The 18696-nt window shown below is 29.1% G+C and overlaps 1 protein-coding gene across 1 annotated transcript; it reads left to right on the forward strand.

The window, feature by feature from the left end:
- The first annotated feature begins 14094 nt into the window (after positions 1–14094).
- On the forward strand, positions 14095–16477 carry LOC112281284 (E3 ubiquitin-protein ligase At1g12760). Its single transcript, XM_024517617.3, has one exon. The coding sequence runs from the start codon at positions 14534–14536 to the stop codon at positions 15692–15694; it is 1161 nt and encodes a 386-aa protein (XP_024373385.1). The 5' UTR covers positions 14095–14533; the 3' UTR covers positions 15695–16477.
- The last annotated feature ends 2219 nt before the right edge of the window (positions 16478–18696 follow it).

Here is an 18696-nt window from a genome sequence, read left to right on the forward strand (position 1 = left end):
TATGTATATTAAGAAAGAAATTGGAATGGCTATTGCCAAAAGACAAGAAAACTAAAGACCCTTGAAACTAAACTAGAAGCAAGAAAAGAGTTGACAAGAATAAAGAAGGCTTCACTCTTGCCTCTATATATACTATCTACCTAGGAGCTATGTGGCGACGTTCTATAGGACCTTCAAAAATATGTTGACTTTGCACAACACGTATCTTAACTTGTAAGGCAAGTTTTCTATGTAGGTACCACATAATTAGCTTGTTCTGCAAGCTACCAATATGTGTGGCACATGGTTAATTTATTGATCAAGTTTCTAACCTACCAATCAAGTATAAACACTTGTAAAATCAAAATAGAGTTTATGAAGCTTCTAGGAAGCTTGTCTAGAAGATATTATGAAATTAATCTACTTTTATCTACTTCTACCTATTCATATTACATAAGTAATAGTTACAGTAAATATATGTTTGTGACATTATTCCCTCTTTTAGGGACGAGTTCTACGAGGAGTGGTGATCACATGTTGAGAAAGTCTAAGATATGACGAATTATATTTGTTACATATTCTGATCTTTGTTCTTTTCGAAGATGATTGATAGGGCCTTTCAACCATCGATAATGTTCTATATCTATGCAGAAAGACCACCAAATTATTTGATCCTTGTTAAGGCCTTCATAACTTCTTTTAAATAAAATATTTGGAACACCATCAGGAGTTGTTCCTACTTCTAGTAAAATCACCAAATATTTGGAGTCCCTTCCAAGGTCGTGATACCAAACGTGTTGTATCTTGCCATCTATTCGAGAAAAAACATGTCGTTCTTAAGGATCTTCATCTCGATTGCGTCGTCTTGAAGGTTGTGACAATCGTAATGTCTCATCTAATAGGTCAGCAAATAAAGGCTCTTGAGTTGAATCCAGTGGTTGTTGATTCTCCATCTTCTCAACGTCACAACTACAAAGAAGCTACAAACAAAGTTTGAAAGTAGAATGTTATCTTGCTTAGATCTAGTTTTTTTTATAAGAAAGGCTTTCATCTTTATTTTGATGGATGTCATCAATGAAAATCCTCTACTACTTTTTTTGCATTTACAAGATTCTTTACTAGCTTCCATATGCATTCACTAATATCATATCCACACCAATGGACAAGTTATTTCAATTTATTTTGGTGCTCCCATAAATCTAGGACTTCTTCTACTTTGAATTCTTCATTATTATCCACTTCTATAGGAGGAGGTGGAGGTTGTCTTCTTTTTTATATGTCCACTATCTTGTATGATTCAATAAGAGACATGTGAAATATTAGATGGATTTTCATTGACTCTGGTAGGTATAAACAATATGTAATTGGATTAATTTGTGCAGAAATAAAAAATGGTCCAAACCTTCAATAGTCCAACTTGTCACAAGCACAAGTGGTCTTGATATTACGATAAAGTAACCATACCTTATCACCAATGTGGAATAGTAGTTGTTTTTTTTGATAAACATCCGTATTGATCTTTTATTGTTCTTGAGCTTCTCTTAATTACACCTTCATTGTTGTATGTAGCTTTGATAAATGATTTGCCAAATCTTTTGTCGCACGATTATTATCTTTTGAAAAGTCAAAAGTATCAAGTCAAGGATGATAACTATAATTGGCAAAGAAAGGTATTTATTTTATAGAAGAATGTACCGTATTATTATAAGCAAACTCTACCAATGGCAAAAGAGTTGTCCAATCATCTTGAATGATAGTACATCTTAAATATTTCTCCAAAATTTAATTAACACACTCCATTTGTCCATCAATTTGATGATGGAATGTCGAAGATAGTTTTATATCTACTTTTAGAATCTTGAAAAGAGTATGCCAAAATCTTGATACAAACTGGATTCCCCTATTTGATATAATATCCTTGAGTAATCCATGATAGCGATAGATATTGCCAAAAAAGAGCTTAGTTGTTTCTTCACTTGTGATAGATTTTGTACATGGTACAAAATGTACCATCTTGATAAAATGATCTAGTATCACGAATATAGAATCATAAGAACTTGAGATTGAAAGATCTGTGATGAAATCCATAGAAACAAAAGACCATGGTTGTTATGGAATATGTAACTACTAAAGAAGTTTGTAAGGTTGATGATGAGGAGTTTTTGATCTCGAACAAACATCACAAGATTATATAAAATCTTTGACTTCCTTCTATATTTGGAACCACCAAAAATCCCTAGATATTTGTTCCAAAGTTTTATTGTATCCAAAATATCCTATTGTTAGAAAGTCATGACAAGCTTGAAGAACACGTAATCGAGCTTCACTTTCTCAAACATATAGGCGTTCTTCAAAATATAGTAGGTTGTTCTTGAATTCAAACTTGGAAGTAATATGAGACTTTGAAGGATTTCATTTAATATCACGAATAAGAGAATGAGAAGATGTATTTGAGTAAACTTGCTTAATGAAAGTTGAATCAACAATTAGTGTTGATTTCATTGCTTGAAGATGAGGATGCTCTAACTTCAAGAGAATTTTCTATTGCTAATCAAAAACAACATCTCTTTCCTTTGGTACAAGGTAAGATCTTCTAGAGAGTGAATTTGACAAATCTTATTATTTTTCTGGTCAATAAGTGATCTTGAATTCAAATCTTGACAAAGACGTATTCTAACAGGCTTGACAATGATTCAAAATACGTGGTGACATAAAATATTCAAGGTTCTTGTGATTTATATATACGGTAATTGGACTAGGAGCACATTCTAGATAATGGCACCATTTTTGAAATGAATCCATGATTGTAAGAAGTTTTTTGTCATAGATCTCATAGTTGATCTCGACTACTAAACTTTTTTTGGAATGAAAAGCTTCTAGATGAAGTTTATCATTTGTTTCCATTTGTGACAATACAACATCCAAAGTAAAATTTGATGCGTCTGTTTCCATAAAAAATGGCTTAGAAAAATCGACATGATACAAGATTGGTGTAAAAACAAATGTTATCTTCAAAGCTTCAAATGCTACTTCCACTTCTTGATTTCATTGAAGTTTATCTTTACAAATCAAACGTGTAAGTGGAGTTGCAACTTGACAGAAGTATTTGATGAAGATCCAATAATAGTTGGTAAATCCCAAAAAGTATTAGACATCTCCTACCATTTTTGGAATCTTCCAATCTATAATAGCTTGAATTTTTTTAGGATCCATTATAAGTTCATCATTTGAAATGATGTATCCTAGGAAGTCGAATTGAATTGTGTGAAATATACACTTTTCTATCTGGGCATAGAGTTTAGCATCTTTTAATTTTTGTAATACACCTTGAACATGAAGTTCATGTTCTTCTGTGTTCTTAGAATAGATTAAGATGTCATCTACGTAACAGACAATAATATCATCTAAAAACTCCCAAAAGACATCATTTATTAGATGTTGGAATGCTATTGGTGTATTTATAAGTCCAAAAGACATGATATTGTATTCGAAATGTCTATACCTTATTTGAAATGCAGTCTTCCATTCATCTCCTTCTATGATGCATACCAGATTGTATGCTCTTCATAGATCTATTTTTGTATAGATCTTACTTTGATTTAACTGATCAAGGAGGCTAGATATCAAAAGTAGTGGATACCTATTCTTGATGGTGATTTTATTAAGTCCTTGATAATCGAAACACATCCGTAATGATCCATCTTTTTTCTTTACAAATAAAATTAGAGCTCCTGTTAGAGATTTGAAATGGCGTATGAAGTTTTTGGCCAAATTTTCTTTAATATACTTCTTAAGTTCAACCAACTCATATTGTGATAAATTATAGATTGGTCCAAATGGTAGTTGTCCTCTTTCTTGAAGGTCAATTGAATAGTTATAGGAACGATGTTTCGAAAGAGTATCCACATTCTTCTTTTCAAATACATCTTAAAAATCTTGATATTGGCTTGGAATGCCACTTGAAGTCTTTCTACCAGTAGAAACAAGTGCAACATAAATGACACAAGGTGATCCTTCTTTTGCAGCATGTAAGAAAGCTCTTGTACCTACAAATACAAGTTTAATTATACTATACTTATGATTTTTTATTTGATAAACTATGCTCTTAGTTATACTTTCACAAAAATTAAGACTACAAAAAGTCCAATCTATTTTAAGATTATATTTTTTTAACCATGATAAACCTAAAATAATTGCATTAGAAGAAGATTTAATGATATTAAATATTACAAAGCTACTATGACCATTAGTTACTACTTCTATAGGAAGGATTTCATGAGTAATATTTCTTAAAGACAACGGATGACCATTTATGACTTCTACATGAACAAGTTTAGTTTTCTTCACTAAAAATATGCTATATCTTTTAGTAAATTCTTCATCTAAGAAACATGCTGAGGCTCCTGAATCTAACAAGGCAGAGACTTTGTGATGTTTAGGTCCTAAAATAATATTTATCATAAAACAAGGAGAGGGTTCTGAGGAAAGAATAGGACCTTTACTAGGTGTTGTACAAGGTTCTAATCGCAAGGTCCCTATTGTAGCTGGACAAACTCGTTTTTTGACATACTATCTTCTTTGATAGCCATACTCCTCATTTTATGGTTGCGTCACTTCTTTGGACAATGTTGAGTAGTGTGCTTAGATCTTCTATAGTATAAGCATAATCCTTCCTAACAACAACGAGTCTTTTCTTGCTCAGTAAGAGGTTTGAAACATACCACATCAATTTGTATATCATCTACTTCCAAATGTATGTGTTGAAGAGATATTGGTGTTGCCGTTGAATTATAGTAATATTGAGGTCTACTTGTATGGTTCTCAAATCAAAATTTAAAAAAATAATTTTTGCACTTCACAACAATGTCAATTGCTTGACTCAATGTTTGAAGATCAGGTAAGTTGAGCATTAATTTTTTTATCTCATATTGTAATCCGTAGAGAAATTGGCTAACAAATGCAGCATCATTTCACTTAATATCAGTTGCAAGTTGTCGAAACTAAGAAGTATACAATGTTACTAATCAATTGCCTTGTCACAAAATACGGATCTTGTTGATTGCAACATGAATTGTATCATGTTCTCTATACATTGATCAAAACTCTGCCAAAAAATCCTCCAGATTATCCAATATTGAATCTCGCGTTCAAAAAAAGATGAAAACCATGATAATGTTGAACTTGAAAGAAGCATACCAATGAATCTAACTTGCGATCCTGGAGTTGGATAACTTTGGGGTTGAAGTTCAATCAAAAGTTATATTTGATTGATAAATCCTCCAAACTTTGATTTGGTGCCATCAAACTTCTCGAGTAGGACAATTCTTGGTTCTCTAACACTGGAAGGGTGTTTCACTATAGGAGAAGGGACATGATTTGGTGTAGATGTTGAAGCAGCTCTAATCATTTCTATATCTTCACTTCCTGCCAATCTTGTTACTTCTTGTGGTGGTAAATTGAGTTGATGCATTGCAAGCATTAACTCCTTCAAATGCTCTTGCATTTGTGCCAGTGCACTCTTTATTTCAGCAAGTTCTGCCATGATAACACTTAAAAAAGAGAAGATGTCTAATATTGCTCAAGTCAAATAGAAGAAAGGACTTGAGAATACAGAAAATACTAAGAACAATATTAGTTTAGAAGAAGGTAATCCACAACTTCTAATACGCTTATATCTTATCAATACAAAGAGATAATCCACTCTTAATGAAGATTAGACAAAGCTCTGATATTACAAGTGCACTCTTATCAATCTGTCAAGGATAAGAACTTGATAAAAATAAAAAAAATAAGTGAAACTTTTCTCAAAGAAAGATGAAAAAATAGAAATAACTTGATATGTATATTAAGAAAGAAACTGGAATGGCTATTGCCAAAAGATAAGAAAACTAAAGACCCTTGAAACTAAACTAGAAGCAAGAAAAGAGTTGACAAGAATGAAGAAGGCTTCACTCTTACCTCTATATATACTATCTACCTAGGAGCTACGTGGCGACGTTCTATAGGACCTTCAAAAATATGTTGACTTTGCACAACACGTATCTTAACTTGTAAGGCAAGTTTTCCATGTAGGTGCCACATAGTTAGCTTGTTCTGCAAGCTACTAATATATGTGGCACATGGTTAATTTGTTGACCAAGTTTCTAACCTACCAATCAAGTATAAACACTTGTAAAATCAAAGTAGAGTTTATGAAGCTTCTAGGAAGCTTGTCTAAAAGATATTATGAAATTAATCTACTTTTATCTACTTCTACCTATTCATATCACCTAAGTAACAATTACTGTAAAAATATGTCCATTACACCTTATTCTAAAATATACTCCATCTTTATGCTAATTCTTTTTAAAGAAAACAAGAGCATTTTAAAATACTAACAAAAAAATGAATCATTCTTTAAATTTTTCAAATAATATACTAAAAATATTCTAAAAAAATCAATGAAAGAAACTCTAAAAAAGATCCTAAAGAATAATATATATTTTTTTCATGCTTATTCTTCTTAGAATGAACAAGAGCTTTTCAAAAAGCTAAATAAGAGAAAAACCACGCTTCAAAATTTTTAAACAATATACTAAAATCACTCTAGGAAAATTGCCAAAAAAATCCTAAAGAAGACCTTGAAAAGGAACTACTTCTTTTTTCATTCTAAAACACATTTTATCATCATGCTCACTCTTCTTGAAGCAACTAAGAGCTTCTTAAAAAAATAATAGAAAGAAGAATCTCTTTTCAAAATTTCTAAACAAAATACTAAAAACACTCTTGAAAAACCATTAAAGAATGGCTAGTTATATCTAAGAAGAGAAAGCCCAAAGAAAGAAAGAGAAGAGAGGGTTTTAAAAGTCAACACAAGTTCATATTAATCCACTTTATTCCATATTTCTTTTTCTTAGTACCATACCACTCCATCTCAAGTCCATACCAACTCATATAAATATTTATAACTATTTTTTATTTTATTTTTATTTTTTTATTATATATCAAATTTTTATAATATCTTATCTTATTTTTATATACTATACTATTTTCTAATATAATGATATTATATTTCACCATCTACTTGAAGAAAAACAGGTCATTCTTGAGGATCTTCATCTTTGTTACATAATCTTGAAAGTTATGACAATCGCAACATCTTATTTGATAACTTAGCAAAAAATAGCTCTTAAGTTGAATTTGTTGATTTTTGATTCTCCATTTTCTTAGTGCTACAAATATATAAAAATTACAAACAAAAATAGAAGATTGAATGCAATCTTCATTAAACTTTGTTTCTTTTTTAGCAATATTTTATATTCTTCATCTTTATTTTGATAAATATCATCAATAAAAAGTATCAAAATTCTTAATTATATTTATAAGATTCTTGGTTAGCTTCTATGTGCATTCATTAATATCATATTGGTGTCAATCTATTTTAGCGCCGCCTTGAGTCTAACACTTTTTTGATTTCAAATTCTTCATTATTGTCTATTTTTAGATAAAAATGGAATTTATATTTTTTACAGTATATTTATTATTTTATATGATTTAAAAAAAGACATTTAAAATATAAAATAAATTTTCATAGACTCCAATAAATGTAATTGATAAGCAACTGAATTGATTTATTTACACACACAACATGGTTCAAATCTATAAAAATCTAATTTTTTATAAAAGTAAATAATTTTAATATTATAAAAAAGTAATCATATCTTGTTGTTAACTTAAAATTTAGGTTTTTTTTTGTAATAGACAATTGTATTTTTTTTTTGTTATTCTTGAATCTTTTTTAGTTGTGCCTTTATTATTGCATGTAGTTTTGAGATTTGATTTATTAAGTCTTTTGCTGCAAGATTATTAAATTTTAAAAAATTAAAAATATTAAGTCATGGATGTTAATTATAATAAGCGTAAAATAAAATTATATAAAATAATATATTATGATATTATAAACAAAATCCAATTGCAAAAAAATTATCTTATTATCTTGATGGTAGTTGATGCTACATTATAAATATTGTTCCAAAATTTGATTTATCTATTACATTTATCTATTAATATAAAAATATAAAAATAAAAAATAATTTTATATCTATCTTTAATATTTTAAAAAGAATTCTCCAAAATCTTAATACTAATTGAATTCCTCTATTTAATATAATATCTTTTGACAATCTATGATAACAAAAGATATTATCAAAGAAATGTTTAGTTGTTTCTTCAAAAATGATAGATTTTGTATATGGTACAAAATATGCTATTTTGATGAAATAATCTACAATCATGAATATAAAATGATATAAATTTGAAATTGAAAGATTTTTGATAAAATTTATAGAAACAAAAGACCATAGTTATTTAAATATTAATAATAGTTAAAGAAGTCTATAAAATCAATGACATAGAGTTTTTCATCTTGAACAAATATTATGTGATTATACAAAGTCTTTTATTATCTTCTATACTTGAGGCCACCAAAAATCTATAAATATTATGTCTAAAATTTTGTTGTATCCAAAATTTCATATTAGTAGAAAATTATAACAAACTTAAAAAGTACGTAATTATATTTTATCTTTTAAAAAATATAAATAATCATTAAAATAAAATAGATTTTATAAAACCTAATTTTAGAAATAATATAAGACTTTGAAGAATAATTCTTAATATCATGATTAAGAAGATCAAAGAACATACTTAATTGAATTTATTTGAAAAATATTGAATTAATAATCAATGTTGATTTCATTGATTAAAGATAAAATTATTCTAACTTCAAAAAGAATATTTTTTTATTAATAAAAAGTTGCATTTTCTTCTTTTAGTACAAGATAAGAATATCTAAAACAGATGTCTAACAAACCTTATTATTATTTTAATGGAAAAGTGATCTAAAAATCAAATCTTAATAAAGACATGCTTCAACAAGCTTGGCAATGATTCAACACACGTAATAACATGAATACTTAAGGTTCTAATAATTTGTATATACAATGATTGAACTAGAAGTGCATTCTAGATAATGATGTCATTCTTAAAATGAATCTATAATTCCAAGAAGCTCTTTGTTGTAGATCTTGTAGTTGATCTTTACTACTAAAAATATCTTAGAATAAAAAGCTATAGAATAGAATTTGTCATTTTCTTCTATTTTTGATAATATTATATCTAAAAGAAGTCTAATACATCTATTTTTATAAAAAAATAACTTAGAGAAGTTTATATAATACAAGATTGATGCAAAACATATGTTATCTTTAAAGCTTCAAACAATGCTACAACTTCTTTATTCCACTCAAGTTTGTCTTTATAAGTCAAATGAGTAAGTAGAGCTATAATTTGAATTTTTTTTAAATAAAAATTTGATAATAATTAATTAAAAAAAAAAAACATTGCATATCTCTTATTATTCTTAAATCTTCCAATTTATGATAGCTTGGACCTTCTTAAGATCCATAATAAAGCCATCATTTGAAATGATGTATTTGAAGAAGTCAACTTAAATAATGTAAAATATATGATTTGTTATTTTGGCATATAATCTTGTATCTTTAAGTTTCTATAACACATGACAGATATGAAGTTGATGTTCTTTTATATTCCTAAAGTAGATTAAAAGATCTAAATAATAAATGCTAGAATCATTAAAAAATTCACAAAAAAAATCATTCATTAGAAGTTGAAATACATCTAGCATATTTGTGAGTCCAAAAAAAATACTATTATATTCAAAATACTCATATCTACTTTAAAATATAGTCTTCCATTTATCTCTTTTTTTGATATAGACTTGATTATATATTCTTTTTAGATTTATTTTTGTATGAATCTTTGCTTAATTGAGTTGATTAAAAAGTCCTAAAATTAAAGGTAAAAGATATCTATTCTTAATGGTGATCTTATTGAATTCTTGGTAGTCTATATATACTTGCAAAGATCTGTTTTTTTCTTCACAAATAAGATAGGATCTCCTATTAGAAATTTAGAATGGTATATGAAGTTCTTAGTCAAAATTTTTGTCAATGTACTCCTTAAATGTAGTCAATTTTTTTTGCAATAAGCTATAGATTGGTATAAATGATGATTGAGCTCTTTCTTGAAGATCAATTGAACAATCATAGGTATGATGCTTTGGAAGAATATTTGCATTCTTTTTCTTAAAAAAATCTTAATAATCTTGATATTCATTTGAAATGCTACTTGAAGACTTTTTACTATTAGAAATGGATGTTGTATATATAATAAAAGGTGATTTTTTTTTTGCAACAAGCATGAAAGTTCTTGCATCTATTAATAAAAATTTGGTTATATTAGATTTAAGAATTTTTACTTAATTAACAAAATTTTAAATTAAACTACAAAAAAATTAAGATTATAAGAAATTTAGTCTATTTAAAGATTATACTTCTTTAGTTATAATAATTCTAAAATAATTAGATTGAAAGAAGATCTAATCACATTAAATATTACTATAGTATTATAATCTTTAATTATTATATTTAAAAGAATATTTTCATGAAGAACCTTTTTTAAATATAATAAACAATTATCTATGACTTTTATATGTATAGATTTATTATTCTTTTTTAACAAAATCTTTTTCTATAAAATAAGTTAAGGCTCTTGAATCTAACAAGGAAAAGACTTTGTAATTTTTTGATCCTAATCAAACTTGTATTATAAAATAAGGTGAAGGATCTAAGAAAAAAATACGACCTTTACTAGGTGTTATATAAGATTCTTGTTACATAGTTCTTATTGCAACTATAAAAACTCATTTTGCAATATATTGTTCTTTTTGGCAACCATATTCTTCTTTTTGTAGTTATGTTACTTCTTTAGACAATGTTGACCAATGTTCTTAGGTTCTCTATTATATTAGCACAAACCTTTTTAACAACATTAATTATTTTCTTACTTACTAAGAAGTTTGACACATATCATATCAATTTGCATAAATTCTAGCCTTAATGAATTAGCTTCTAAAAACTTAGAAGTTGTTGATATGACTTGACATGTACTTCTTCAATCAAATTTTTATTCTTGATATCTTTCAATGAGTTGATTGTTATATATATAGACTTAAGCAATATATTTTTTCAATGAGTTTGCTTTTGGCATTGTCAATAATAAATCTTTGACATTATCTTTCAATCTATATCAAAATTGATTGATAAATATTTTGTTATTTCAATTCACTTTGCAAATAAGATTTTAGAATTTTTTAGTATATACAATAGCTAAATGTGATCTTTTTTGTAAAAATAGGATTTTATTCTTTACTACCATTTTTTGATCAATTTCTCTAAATGTGGCCATAAATACTTCTAAGAATGAATTCAGATCATAGAATAGTTTTAAATTATTTTCCACCAAAGGTATAAATCAAGAGAGAGCATTCCTAGATAAAATTGCACTTATAAATCCAACTTGAGCAAATCCATCAAAATATTGGATTGAATGAAATCTTAGATAAAACTTTATTTATTACAAGAATCCTTGAAACTTTGATCTTATTCCATCAAATTTCTCTAATACACTTATTTTTCCTTCCCTTATACTTATAGTAGTAAGAATTCTTGGATTCAATCATGAATTTGATTTACTTGCTTCTCTCAATTCCACAACTTTTTGTTGTAGACTTTAAAACTTATTATTGACTTCATCCATATGCATAGGAATAGTACCTCTATAATTGATATTAAAAATATGTAAAATTTCTATTCTAAAAGTGTTTGCAAGCTTATGAAGATTTACAATAGTTGCAAACTTATTCTTACTTCTGTCAAGGATGGCATCTATAATTTTTTTTCTATAGATAATTCAAACAAATCTACAAGTCAAATTAAAAGAAAATAATGTGTAATTTCTAATATCAAATGAAAATTTCTACAAAAGAAGATAATTTATTTTTTTTAAAGAAAAAAATTAGTATTAAAAATTTTAAATGTTATTTTAAAGGTAGACAATTTACAACCTTTAAAATGTAATAATAGAAGTAAAATAATCCACTCACTTCTAAAACAATATAATAACAATGAATTAGCATTTTTGTCAAACTATCAAAGATATAAATTTTAAAAAACCAAAAGATCAATATGCTTTAGTGTCACTAAAAAAGAATGGATAATTACTCAAAGATGATATAATATTAAATTAGAATAGCTATTACTAAAGACAATAAAACTAGAGTCTCTTGAAATAAGACTAAGAACAAGAAAGGTGTTGACAAGAGTGAAAAAGACTTCACTCTTGCTTCCATATATACTATCTAATTTAGAGCTATATAGCAATATTTTGTAGGATCTCCAACATGTATCCAATTTATAAGATAAGTTTTTTATATAGGCGCCACATAATTAGCTTATACGACAAACTACTAACACATGTAATGATTGGCTAATTTGTTGACTAAGTTTTTAATATGCCAATCAACTATAAACACATCTAAAGTCAAATTTGTACCTATCAAGCTTCTAAGAAGCTTATTCATAAGATATTATCAAATCTATCTATATATATCTTCTATCTAATATTATTTTTTTAGATAAATATATATATATATATATATATATATATATATATGTATAAAAATAATCAATAGATTATTCATTACAATTTATACTTGACTACAAAATTTAATATCCATATTAATATTGAATTATATTTTTTAATCTATGTAAAACATATTTATTTAAGTACATTTACAAAGATCACAATTGAACGATTGCTATTGTAGAGAATGACAAAATCAAGAGGTTCCTTAATGCAGGATATGTCTTCACATTTGAAGCAATATAACATCTTGAAAGCTTGAAAATACATGATGGATCTCTATTTGTCATGTAGCTATAAGTACACTTGTTTGATTAACATATTGTGGTATTCATTATAAACAAGATCATAGGCTAATTTTTGAATTTGATCTGGTTGCAAAAAGCAATGCTAATAAAATATTTTGAAACAAACAAAGCAAATTTTTAAAGATGGTTTACTTGGGATATAAGAAGAAAATTATGGAAATTCGAATAAAAATGTCTAATTCTTGGACAATTGTATTATATAAGTACTTGTGGTTTGAAATTAAAATTTTGAATTTATTAGAATTCAAATTCAATATTATGATTATTCAAAGCTTTAAAGTTCTAATTTAATAAATAATAAATAATTTACTTCAATATTTTAATTCAAAAGATGCTACATCATTAGAAATATAGAATGTTAGAAGCAAATAAAATTATAAATCCATAATAAAGGATAAATATCAATTAATAAAAAAATAAATAACTTTGATAAATAAAAAGAAAAGTCAATATGAAGATATAAAAATATTTATAATTAAATTTAAAGTTATTTATAATTTTTTATTAAATTATTATAAAAAAATAAATAATCATCTAAAATATAAAAGTATTGTAAAAATAAATAAACTAAATGAGCTAATTAATTTAACAAAAGAAAATTGATTTTGCTAATATATATAAATACATTCAACAAGTTATATGTTTAGAAACTATGAAAAGATTAGAGTTTGCATTGTGCAATTCAATAGGCTTCAATTAAGTGTCTCTACTAATTATACTTTATTTTCCTCCTTCACATTATACCAGTTATATCATATAGCGGATGTCATAGTAATGCTATATTATTAGTATTCTATTTTTCTAAGAACTCCCCATCCATCAATTCTCTTAGGTTGATACTTCCATTGTTCTACTCAAATTTATATCCAATCACCATTAGTTATGAACAAGAATAAAATACATGTGGTTGTGACAATAACAATAATTAGTTATTAACAAGAATAAAATACATATGGTGGTGATAATAATAGTAATAACGATGATAATAATAAAAATAAAAAAGAAGAAGAAAGAAGTTCTCCTTGAAGAAGAAGAACAAGAAGAATAAGAGATTTCTGATGTTTGTATGTTTGTCTCCAAGCTTAGATCCCATGATCCATCCATCCCATAACAGACAGACAATCAATCAATCAATCCAACCCAATCCAAGCTGGCAGTCCCCCCTCCCCCATTCCGCTTCCCGCGAGTGCCACGTCATTACTATACCCCTGTGACGTGGACTATCCCGCCCGTCCCTCCCGCGCTGGGATCGTGGTGCATGCTCCCGTGCTCCCTTCCCTGCAGCCTTGGGACTCACGAGTGAGTGAATGGGGGGAGTAGGTTTTCGGGGAATGAATGCCCCAGTGATTTGAGCTTGAACCTCTATCCTTCATGTCAGGAGATGGACTGGGCAGCGTGTCGGGATTTTGAGGAGACAACACCATTTGTGGCGCGGCGTGGAGCGGCGTGCTTGCTGCTGCACAAGAGGTGAGAGAGGGTTGTTTGATGGAAAGTTTCCGAAGTGCTGGTTGTTGTTCTGCAACGGAGTACGTGCTAGGGTTTGGGGATTCGTCAGGTATGTGGGGAATGGTGGATGAGATGGAAAGAATATGGTGATTTTTCTTTGGGAGTGGGGATAAGAGAGAATTAGCGAGGATTGTTGCGATCGCGAGGAGGTGAAGGGCACGGAATCGTGGGAAACGAGGAGGAGGAGGGGTAGGAAAATGGACAGGAATAGGGTTTCGTTTTCGTCGTCGACGACGGAGTCCGACATCGCAGTTCCGTTGATTCAGAATGGGAATGGGAGTTCAAGCAGTGGGAGTGGGAGCGAGGGAGGGTCCCAGCGGGGTAACAGGAGCAGGGTGCAGGGCGCGGCACGGTTTCTGCGACGGGCAGGGAGCCGGCGGTTGATGCGGGAGCCGTCGATGTTGGTGCGCGAGTCAGCTGCGGAGCAGCTAGAGGTTCGGCAGAGCGACTGGGCGTATTCGAAACCCGTGGTTGTACTGGATCTGATTTGGAATTTGGCCTTCGTTCAGGTGTCATTGGCAGTGTTAGTGTTGAGCAAGAAGGAAACAAATTGCAACGAGTTGCGGATATGGATTATAGGCTACGCGCTCCAGTGCGTCGTGCACATGCTATGTGTTTGTTGTGAATATCTTCGTCGGCAACAGCAGGTGAACGCGAATCCTTCTTCAGTGTCTTCGTCAAATTCGACCTATGCTCCTATCAACAACGGAGAAAACGATGTGGATTCAGGGTTTGACGATGATGGGTTGTCCAACGAAGCAAGCTGGGCTAAGCGTCTGGAATCTGCAAACACGATGTTTTCATTCGTATGGTGGGTTGTCGGCTTCTATTGGATTACCGCAGGGGGACAGTCGCTTGCAGTTGATGCTCCTTATGTCTACTGGCTATGTGTATTATTTCTGACATTCGACGTATTCTTCGTCGTCTTTTGTGTGGCACTAGCATGTGTCATTGGCATAGCAGTTTGCTGCTGCCTTCCCTGCATCATTGCCATTCTATATGCAGTGGCAGATCAAGAAGGCGCTTCTGAAGAAGATATTAACAATTTACCTACAGCGAAGTTTCGAAAAATCAGCAGCGACGGGAAAATAACAGCAAACTATGAGAGGGCGCTCGCAGGCGTGATGACATTTGTCGGTGCTTCCGAGAACTTGACGGAACGCTCATTGTTTGAAGACGATGCAGAATGTTGCATATGTCTTTCATCGTACGAGGATGGCGTGGAGTTGCGCGATCTTCCATGTTCTCATCACTTCCACAGTACTTGTATCATCAAATGGCTCCGCATCAACGCTACTTGTCCTCTCTGCAAATTCAACATCGTACACGGCAACAGAAACAGAACAGAGTCGGTTTAGTGACAATGACGACACAAATTATTTAACTTGGCGTTCATTGGATCGACATCGTACACACATGCAGTTTGTGTACATTCTAGCAAACTGTATGTGATCATGTGTAAATATTAGATGCTATAGAAATTTATTATGCAGCACCTCACCAATGCCCTTCGATGGTACCGTCACAGGAAGAGCGCTCTGGATGCGTGGGATTCAGACTTGGCCCTTGAATGGAGTCCTCACTTAGTTATCTTCTGAAATAGGGCTTGGGGTTTCCTTAATTTACTTTATGTGCAACCAGATTTTGTGATTATAATCGCATAATACATTGACCTGCACACAATCCTCTGTTAGAAATCATGACGTCTGCACACCTTTTGGTGCTAGGAAGGATGACCTTTGAGACAATCGTCTGGTTTGATTTGGTTTCTCAAAAGCTTCAGTTGAGGTGAGCTGAACGGATACCTTAGACACCAATTGATGTTGACCAGAAGTATTGCATCAAATGTGCCATCGCTAAGAATTTGAACCAAATTTGTTCTGTATTTGTGACCCACTTGAATTAATATCTTAGGGTGGCAGCATTAGAACTTAGCTCTTTCCCAGGGAAAAGAGGCCGTCTACATCCGAGGAAGTAGACTGGCTCATAGCTTCTTTGTAGTGTTCAGACAATAGGGACGCGCGCCTTGCCCTTCGACGTTAGTTTTGAATCTGGTGACTAACAACTATGTATTTGGTTGATTTGTCATTTTGATGTACAATCACCAGGATTGCAGCTAAGGTCACTTACAATTAGAAGTACTCTTTTTTGCTTTGGACGCTTTGCATTTGGACGATTTGATGCTTATCGTATTTCCTATTTTGCTGATTTCAACAGAGTCTTCTCTGAAGCGGCCGTTATGCTCTTATTAGTGAGGTTGATGTTTTGTTGTGTGAAGATGGATTGTCTGTGGTTCTCATTGCTATTCCCACACATCGTCGCAAGCGTTTTGTAGCAGGAACTATCAGGGTCTCCGACCTGGTAAGTGGGAATGAGGAGCTTATGAAAGTGTCAGATACAACGTAAAATCTACCATATTAATGACCAGGTATTGCTGTGAAGCAGAGCCAAGTGTTTTCATTATTGATTATGGAAAAAATCATAAAGTAAAAAAACATAGTAGATTAAGTAGATTATCTTTATTTAATATATATGTTAGTAGTTGAGATGCATTTGTGTTAGAGTTTAGGTTATTAATTGAGGTTTGCACAACTATCAATAAAAATAAAAATAAACGCATTCTTTATTATTTTCTTAAACTAAAATATACATTGTCAAGTATTTGGTACATAGATATGTATTTTTAGTTAGATTTAATATGTTGAAATCCAAAAACATATAATACTAAAATTTATAGACTAAATATTTATATATGTATATACATACATATTTTTGTGTAGATAGAATAAAATCTTGATCATAATGCTTATCAAATTTTGTATAAATTTTGGCTATATAATTATGTGTTGTTATTTTAAAACTCAATTATACAAATATGGTTTGTAAGGAATTTAGAAGACAATTGTTAAGATAATCTGATTCATTTTAGATATTTTTTTACTATACTTAAACAATAGCTCACATTTAAAAATTAAAAAATACACATTAAAGAATATTTATTTAGTATACATGTATTAGAGTTTCATAAATTAAATAAATTAGTTCTTTTAAAATATAATTAGAAGTAATGTAATGTTGATTATGGCATATTTTAGCTTGATAGAATTTTTTTTTTTTTTTTTTTTTTTTTTTTTTGTTTAAAGGCATAGTGTTTATATTTGAATAAATTTTTCACATGTATTTTATAAGTTTGAGTGACATGTATTGATTTTAAAGCTTCTAAGAAATTATTAAAAGTTCAAGAATGATTTAATAAAATTTTATATTATTTGATAATCTATTAGATTTGTAAAATATTAATATAACCATACTTAAAAAATCATTTTCAAACTTGTAATGTTTATATAATTTTTATCTCAAAATTTATGTAAGATTTTAAAATAATAATAATAATAATAATAATAAAAATCATAATGCTTTCATTTTATTGGATTTTAATAAAAATGATTATAAATTAAAACTTTCTCGCTCTCTTTCTTTCTTTCTTTCTTTCTATCTATCTATCTATCTATCTATCTATCTATCTATCTATCTATAGTATTTTTCTTATTAAATGATCTCCCAAAATTAACAATCTCTAATAACTAATTAAAATTTTGAGCACAAATTTCTTATTTGTTATATATAATTAATAATCTTTCATTTTTAATATTTAATTGATTTTTATTGACTAATAGAGGTAATCAATAAAAGTCAAGTGGCTAATAGGGCCACATGGCTATACATGAGTGGGAGAGGCAAGGCGACATAGCAAGCATGGCTACATGGCTATACATGATTGGACAAAAAAAAGGGCCATGTAACTATTAAAATAAAAGCAAGTAACCGAAATTGTAGGACCCTAGCAACAATAATTCCTATTTTTCTTTCAACGTGCAACCTTTGATGATTACAAACCTTTATTATTAATAATTTTTATTGTAACATATAATATTAATTAACAAAAATAATGCTATATAGAATGTATATTCAATTAGGATTTGTAACTTTTATATTTTCTTATTTTGATATGATTCTAAATTTTATGTAAGAATTTAGAATAAAATATGATTTCTTTTACATTTTAATAATTTTTATTTAATAATATAATTTATAAAAATTACTACATATTTGATAATCATAAGGAGGTGTTTTATAATTAAAAGCTTATTTTGACTAGTCATAGTCCAAAAGTAATAAAAAGTTCTTTAGTTGGTGAAAAAATGTTTTTCTTTGGAAACCTTGATATTTGGAGATAATACAAATTGAAAAGAAGAAATGATTTGAATAAAATTAATATTTTATAAATTATTATTCCATATACAAAAACTTATACTTTAATTTTTTAAATTATGATATATATATATATAATGTGTTGTTA

This window comes from Physcomitrium patens, chromosome 4 (genome assembly GCF_059467195.1).
Source record: "Physcomitrium patens ecotype Gransden chromosome 4, ASM5946719v1, whole genome shotgun sequence".
Lineage (NCBI taxonomy): Eukaryota > Viridiplantae > Streptophyta > Bryopsida > Funariales > Funariaceae > Physcomitrium > Physcomitrium patens.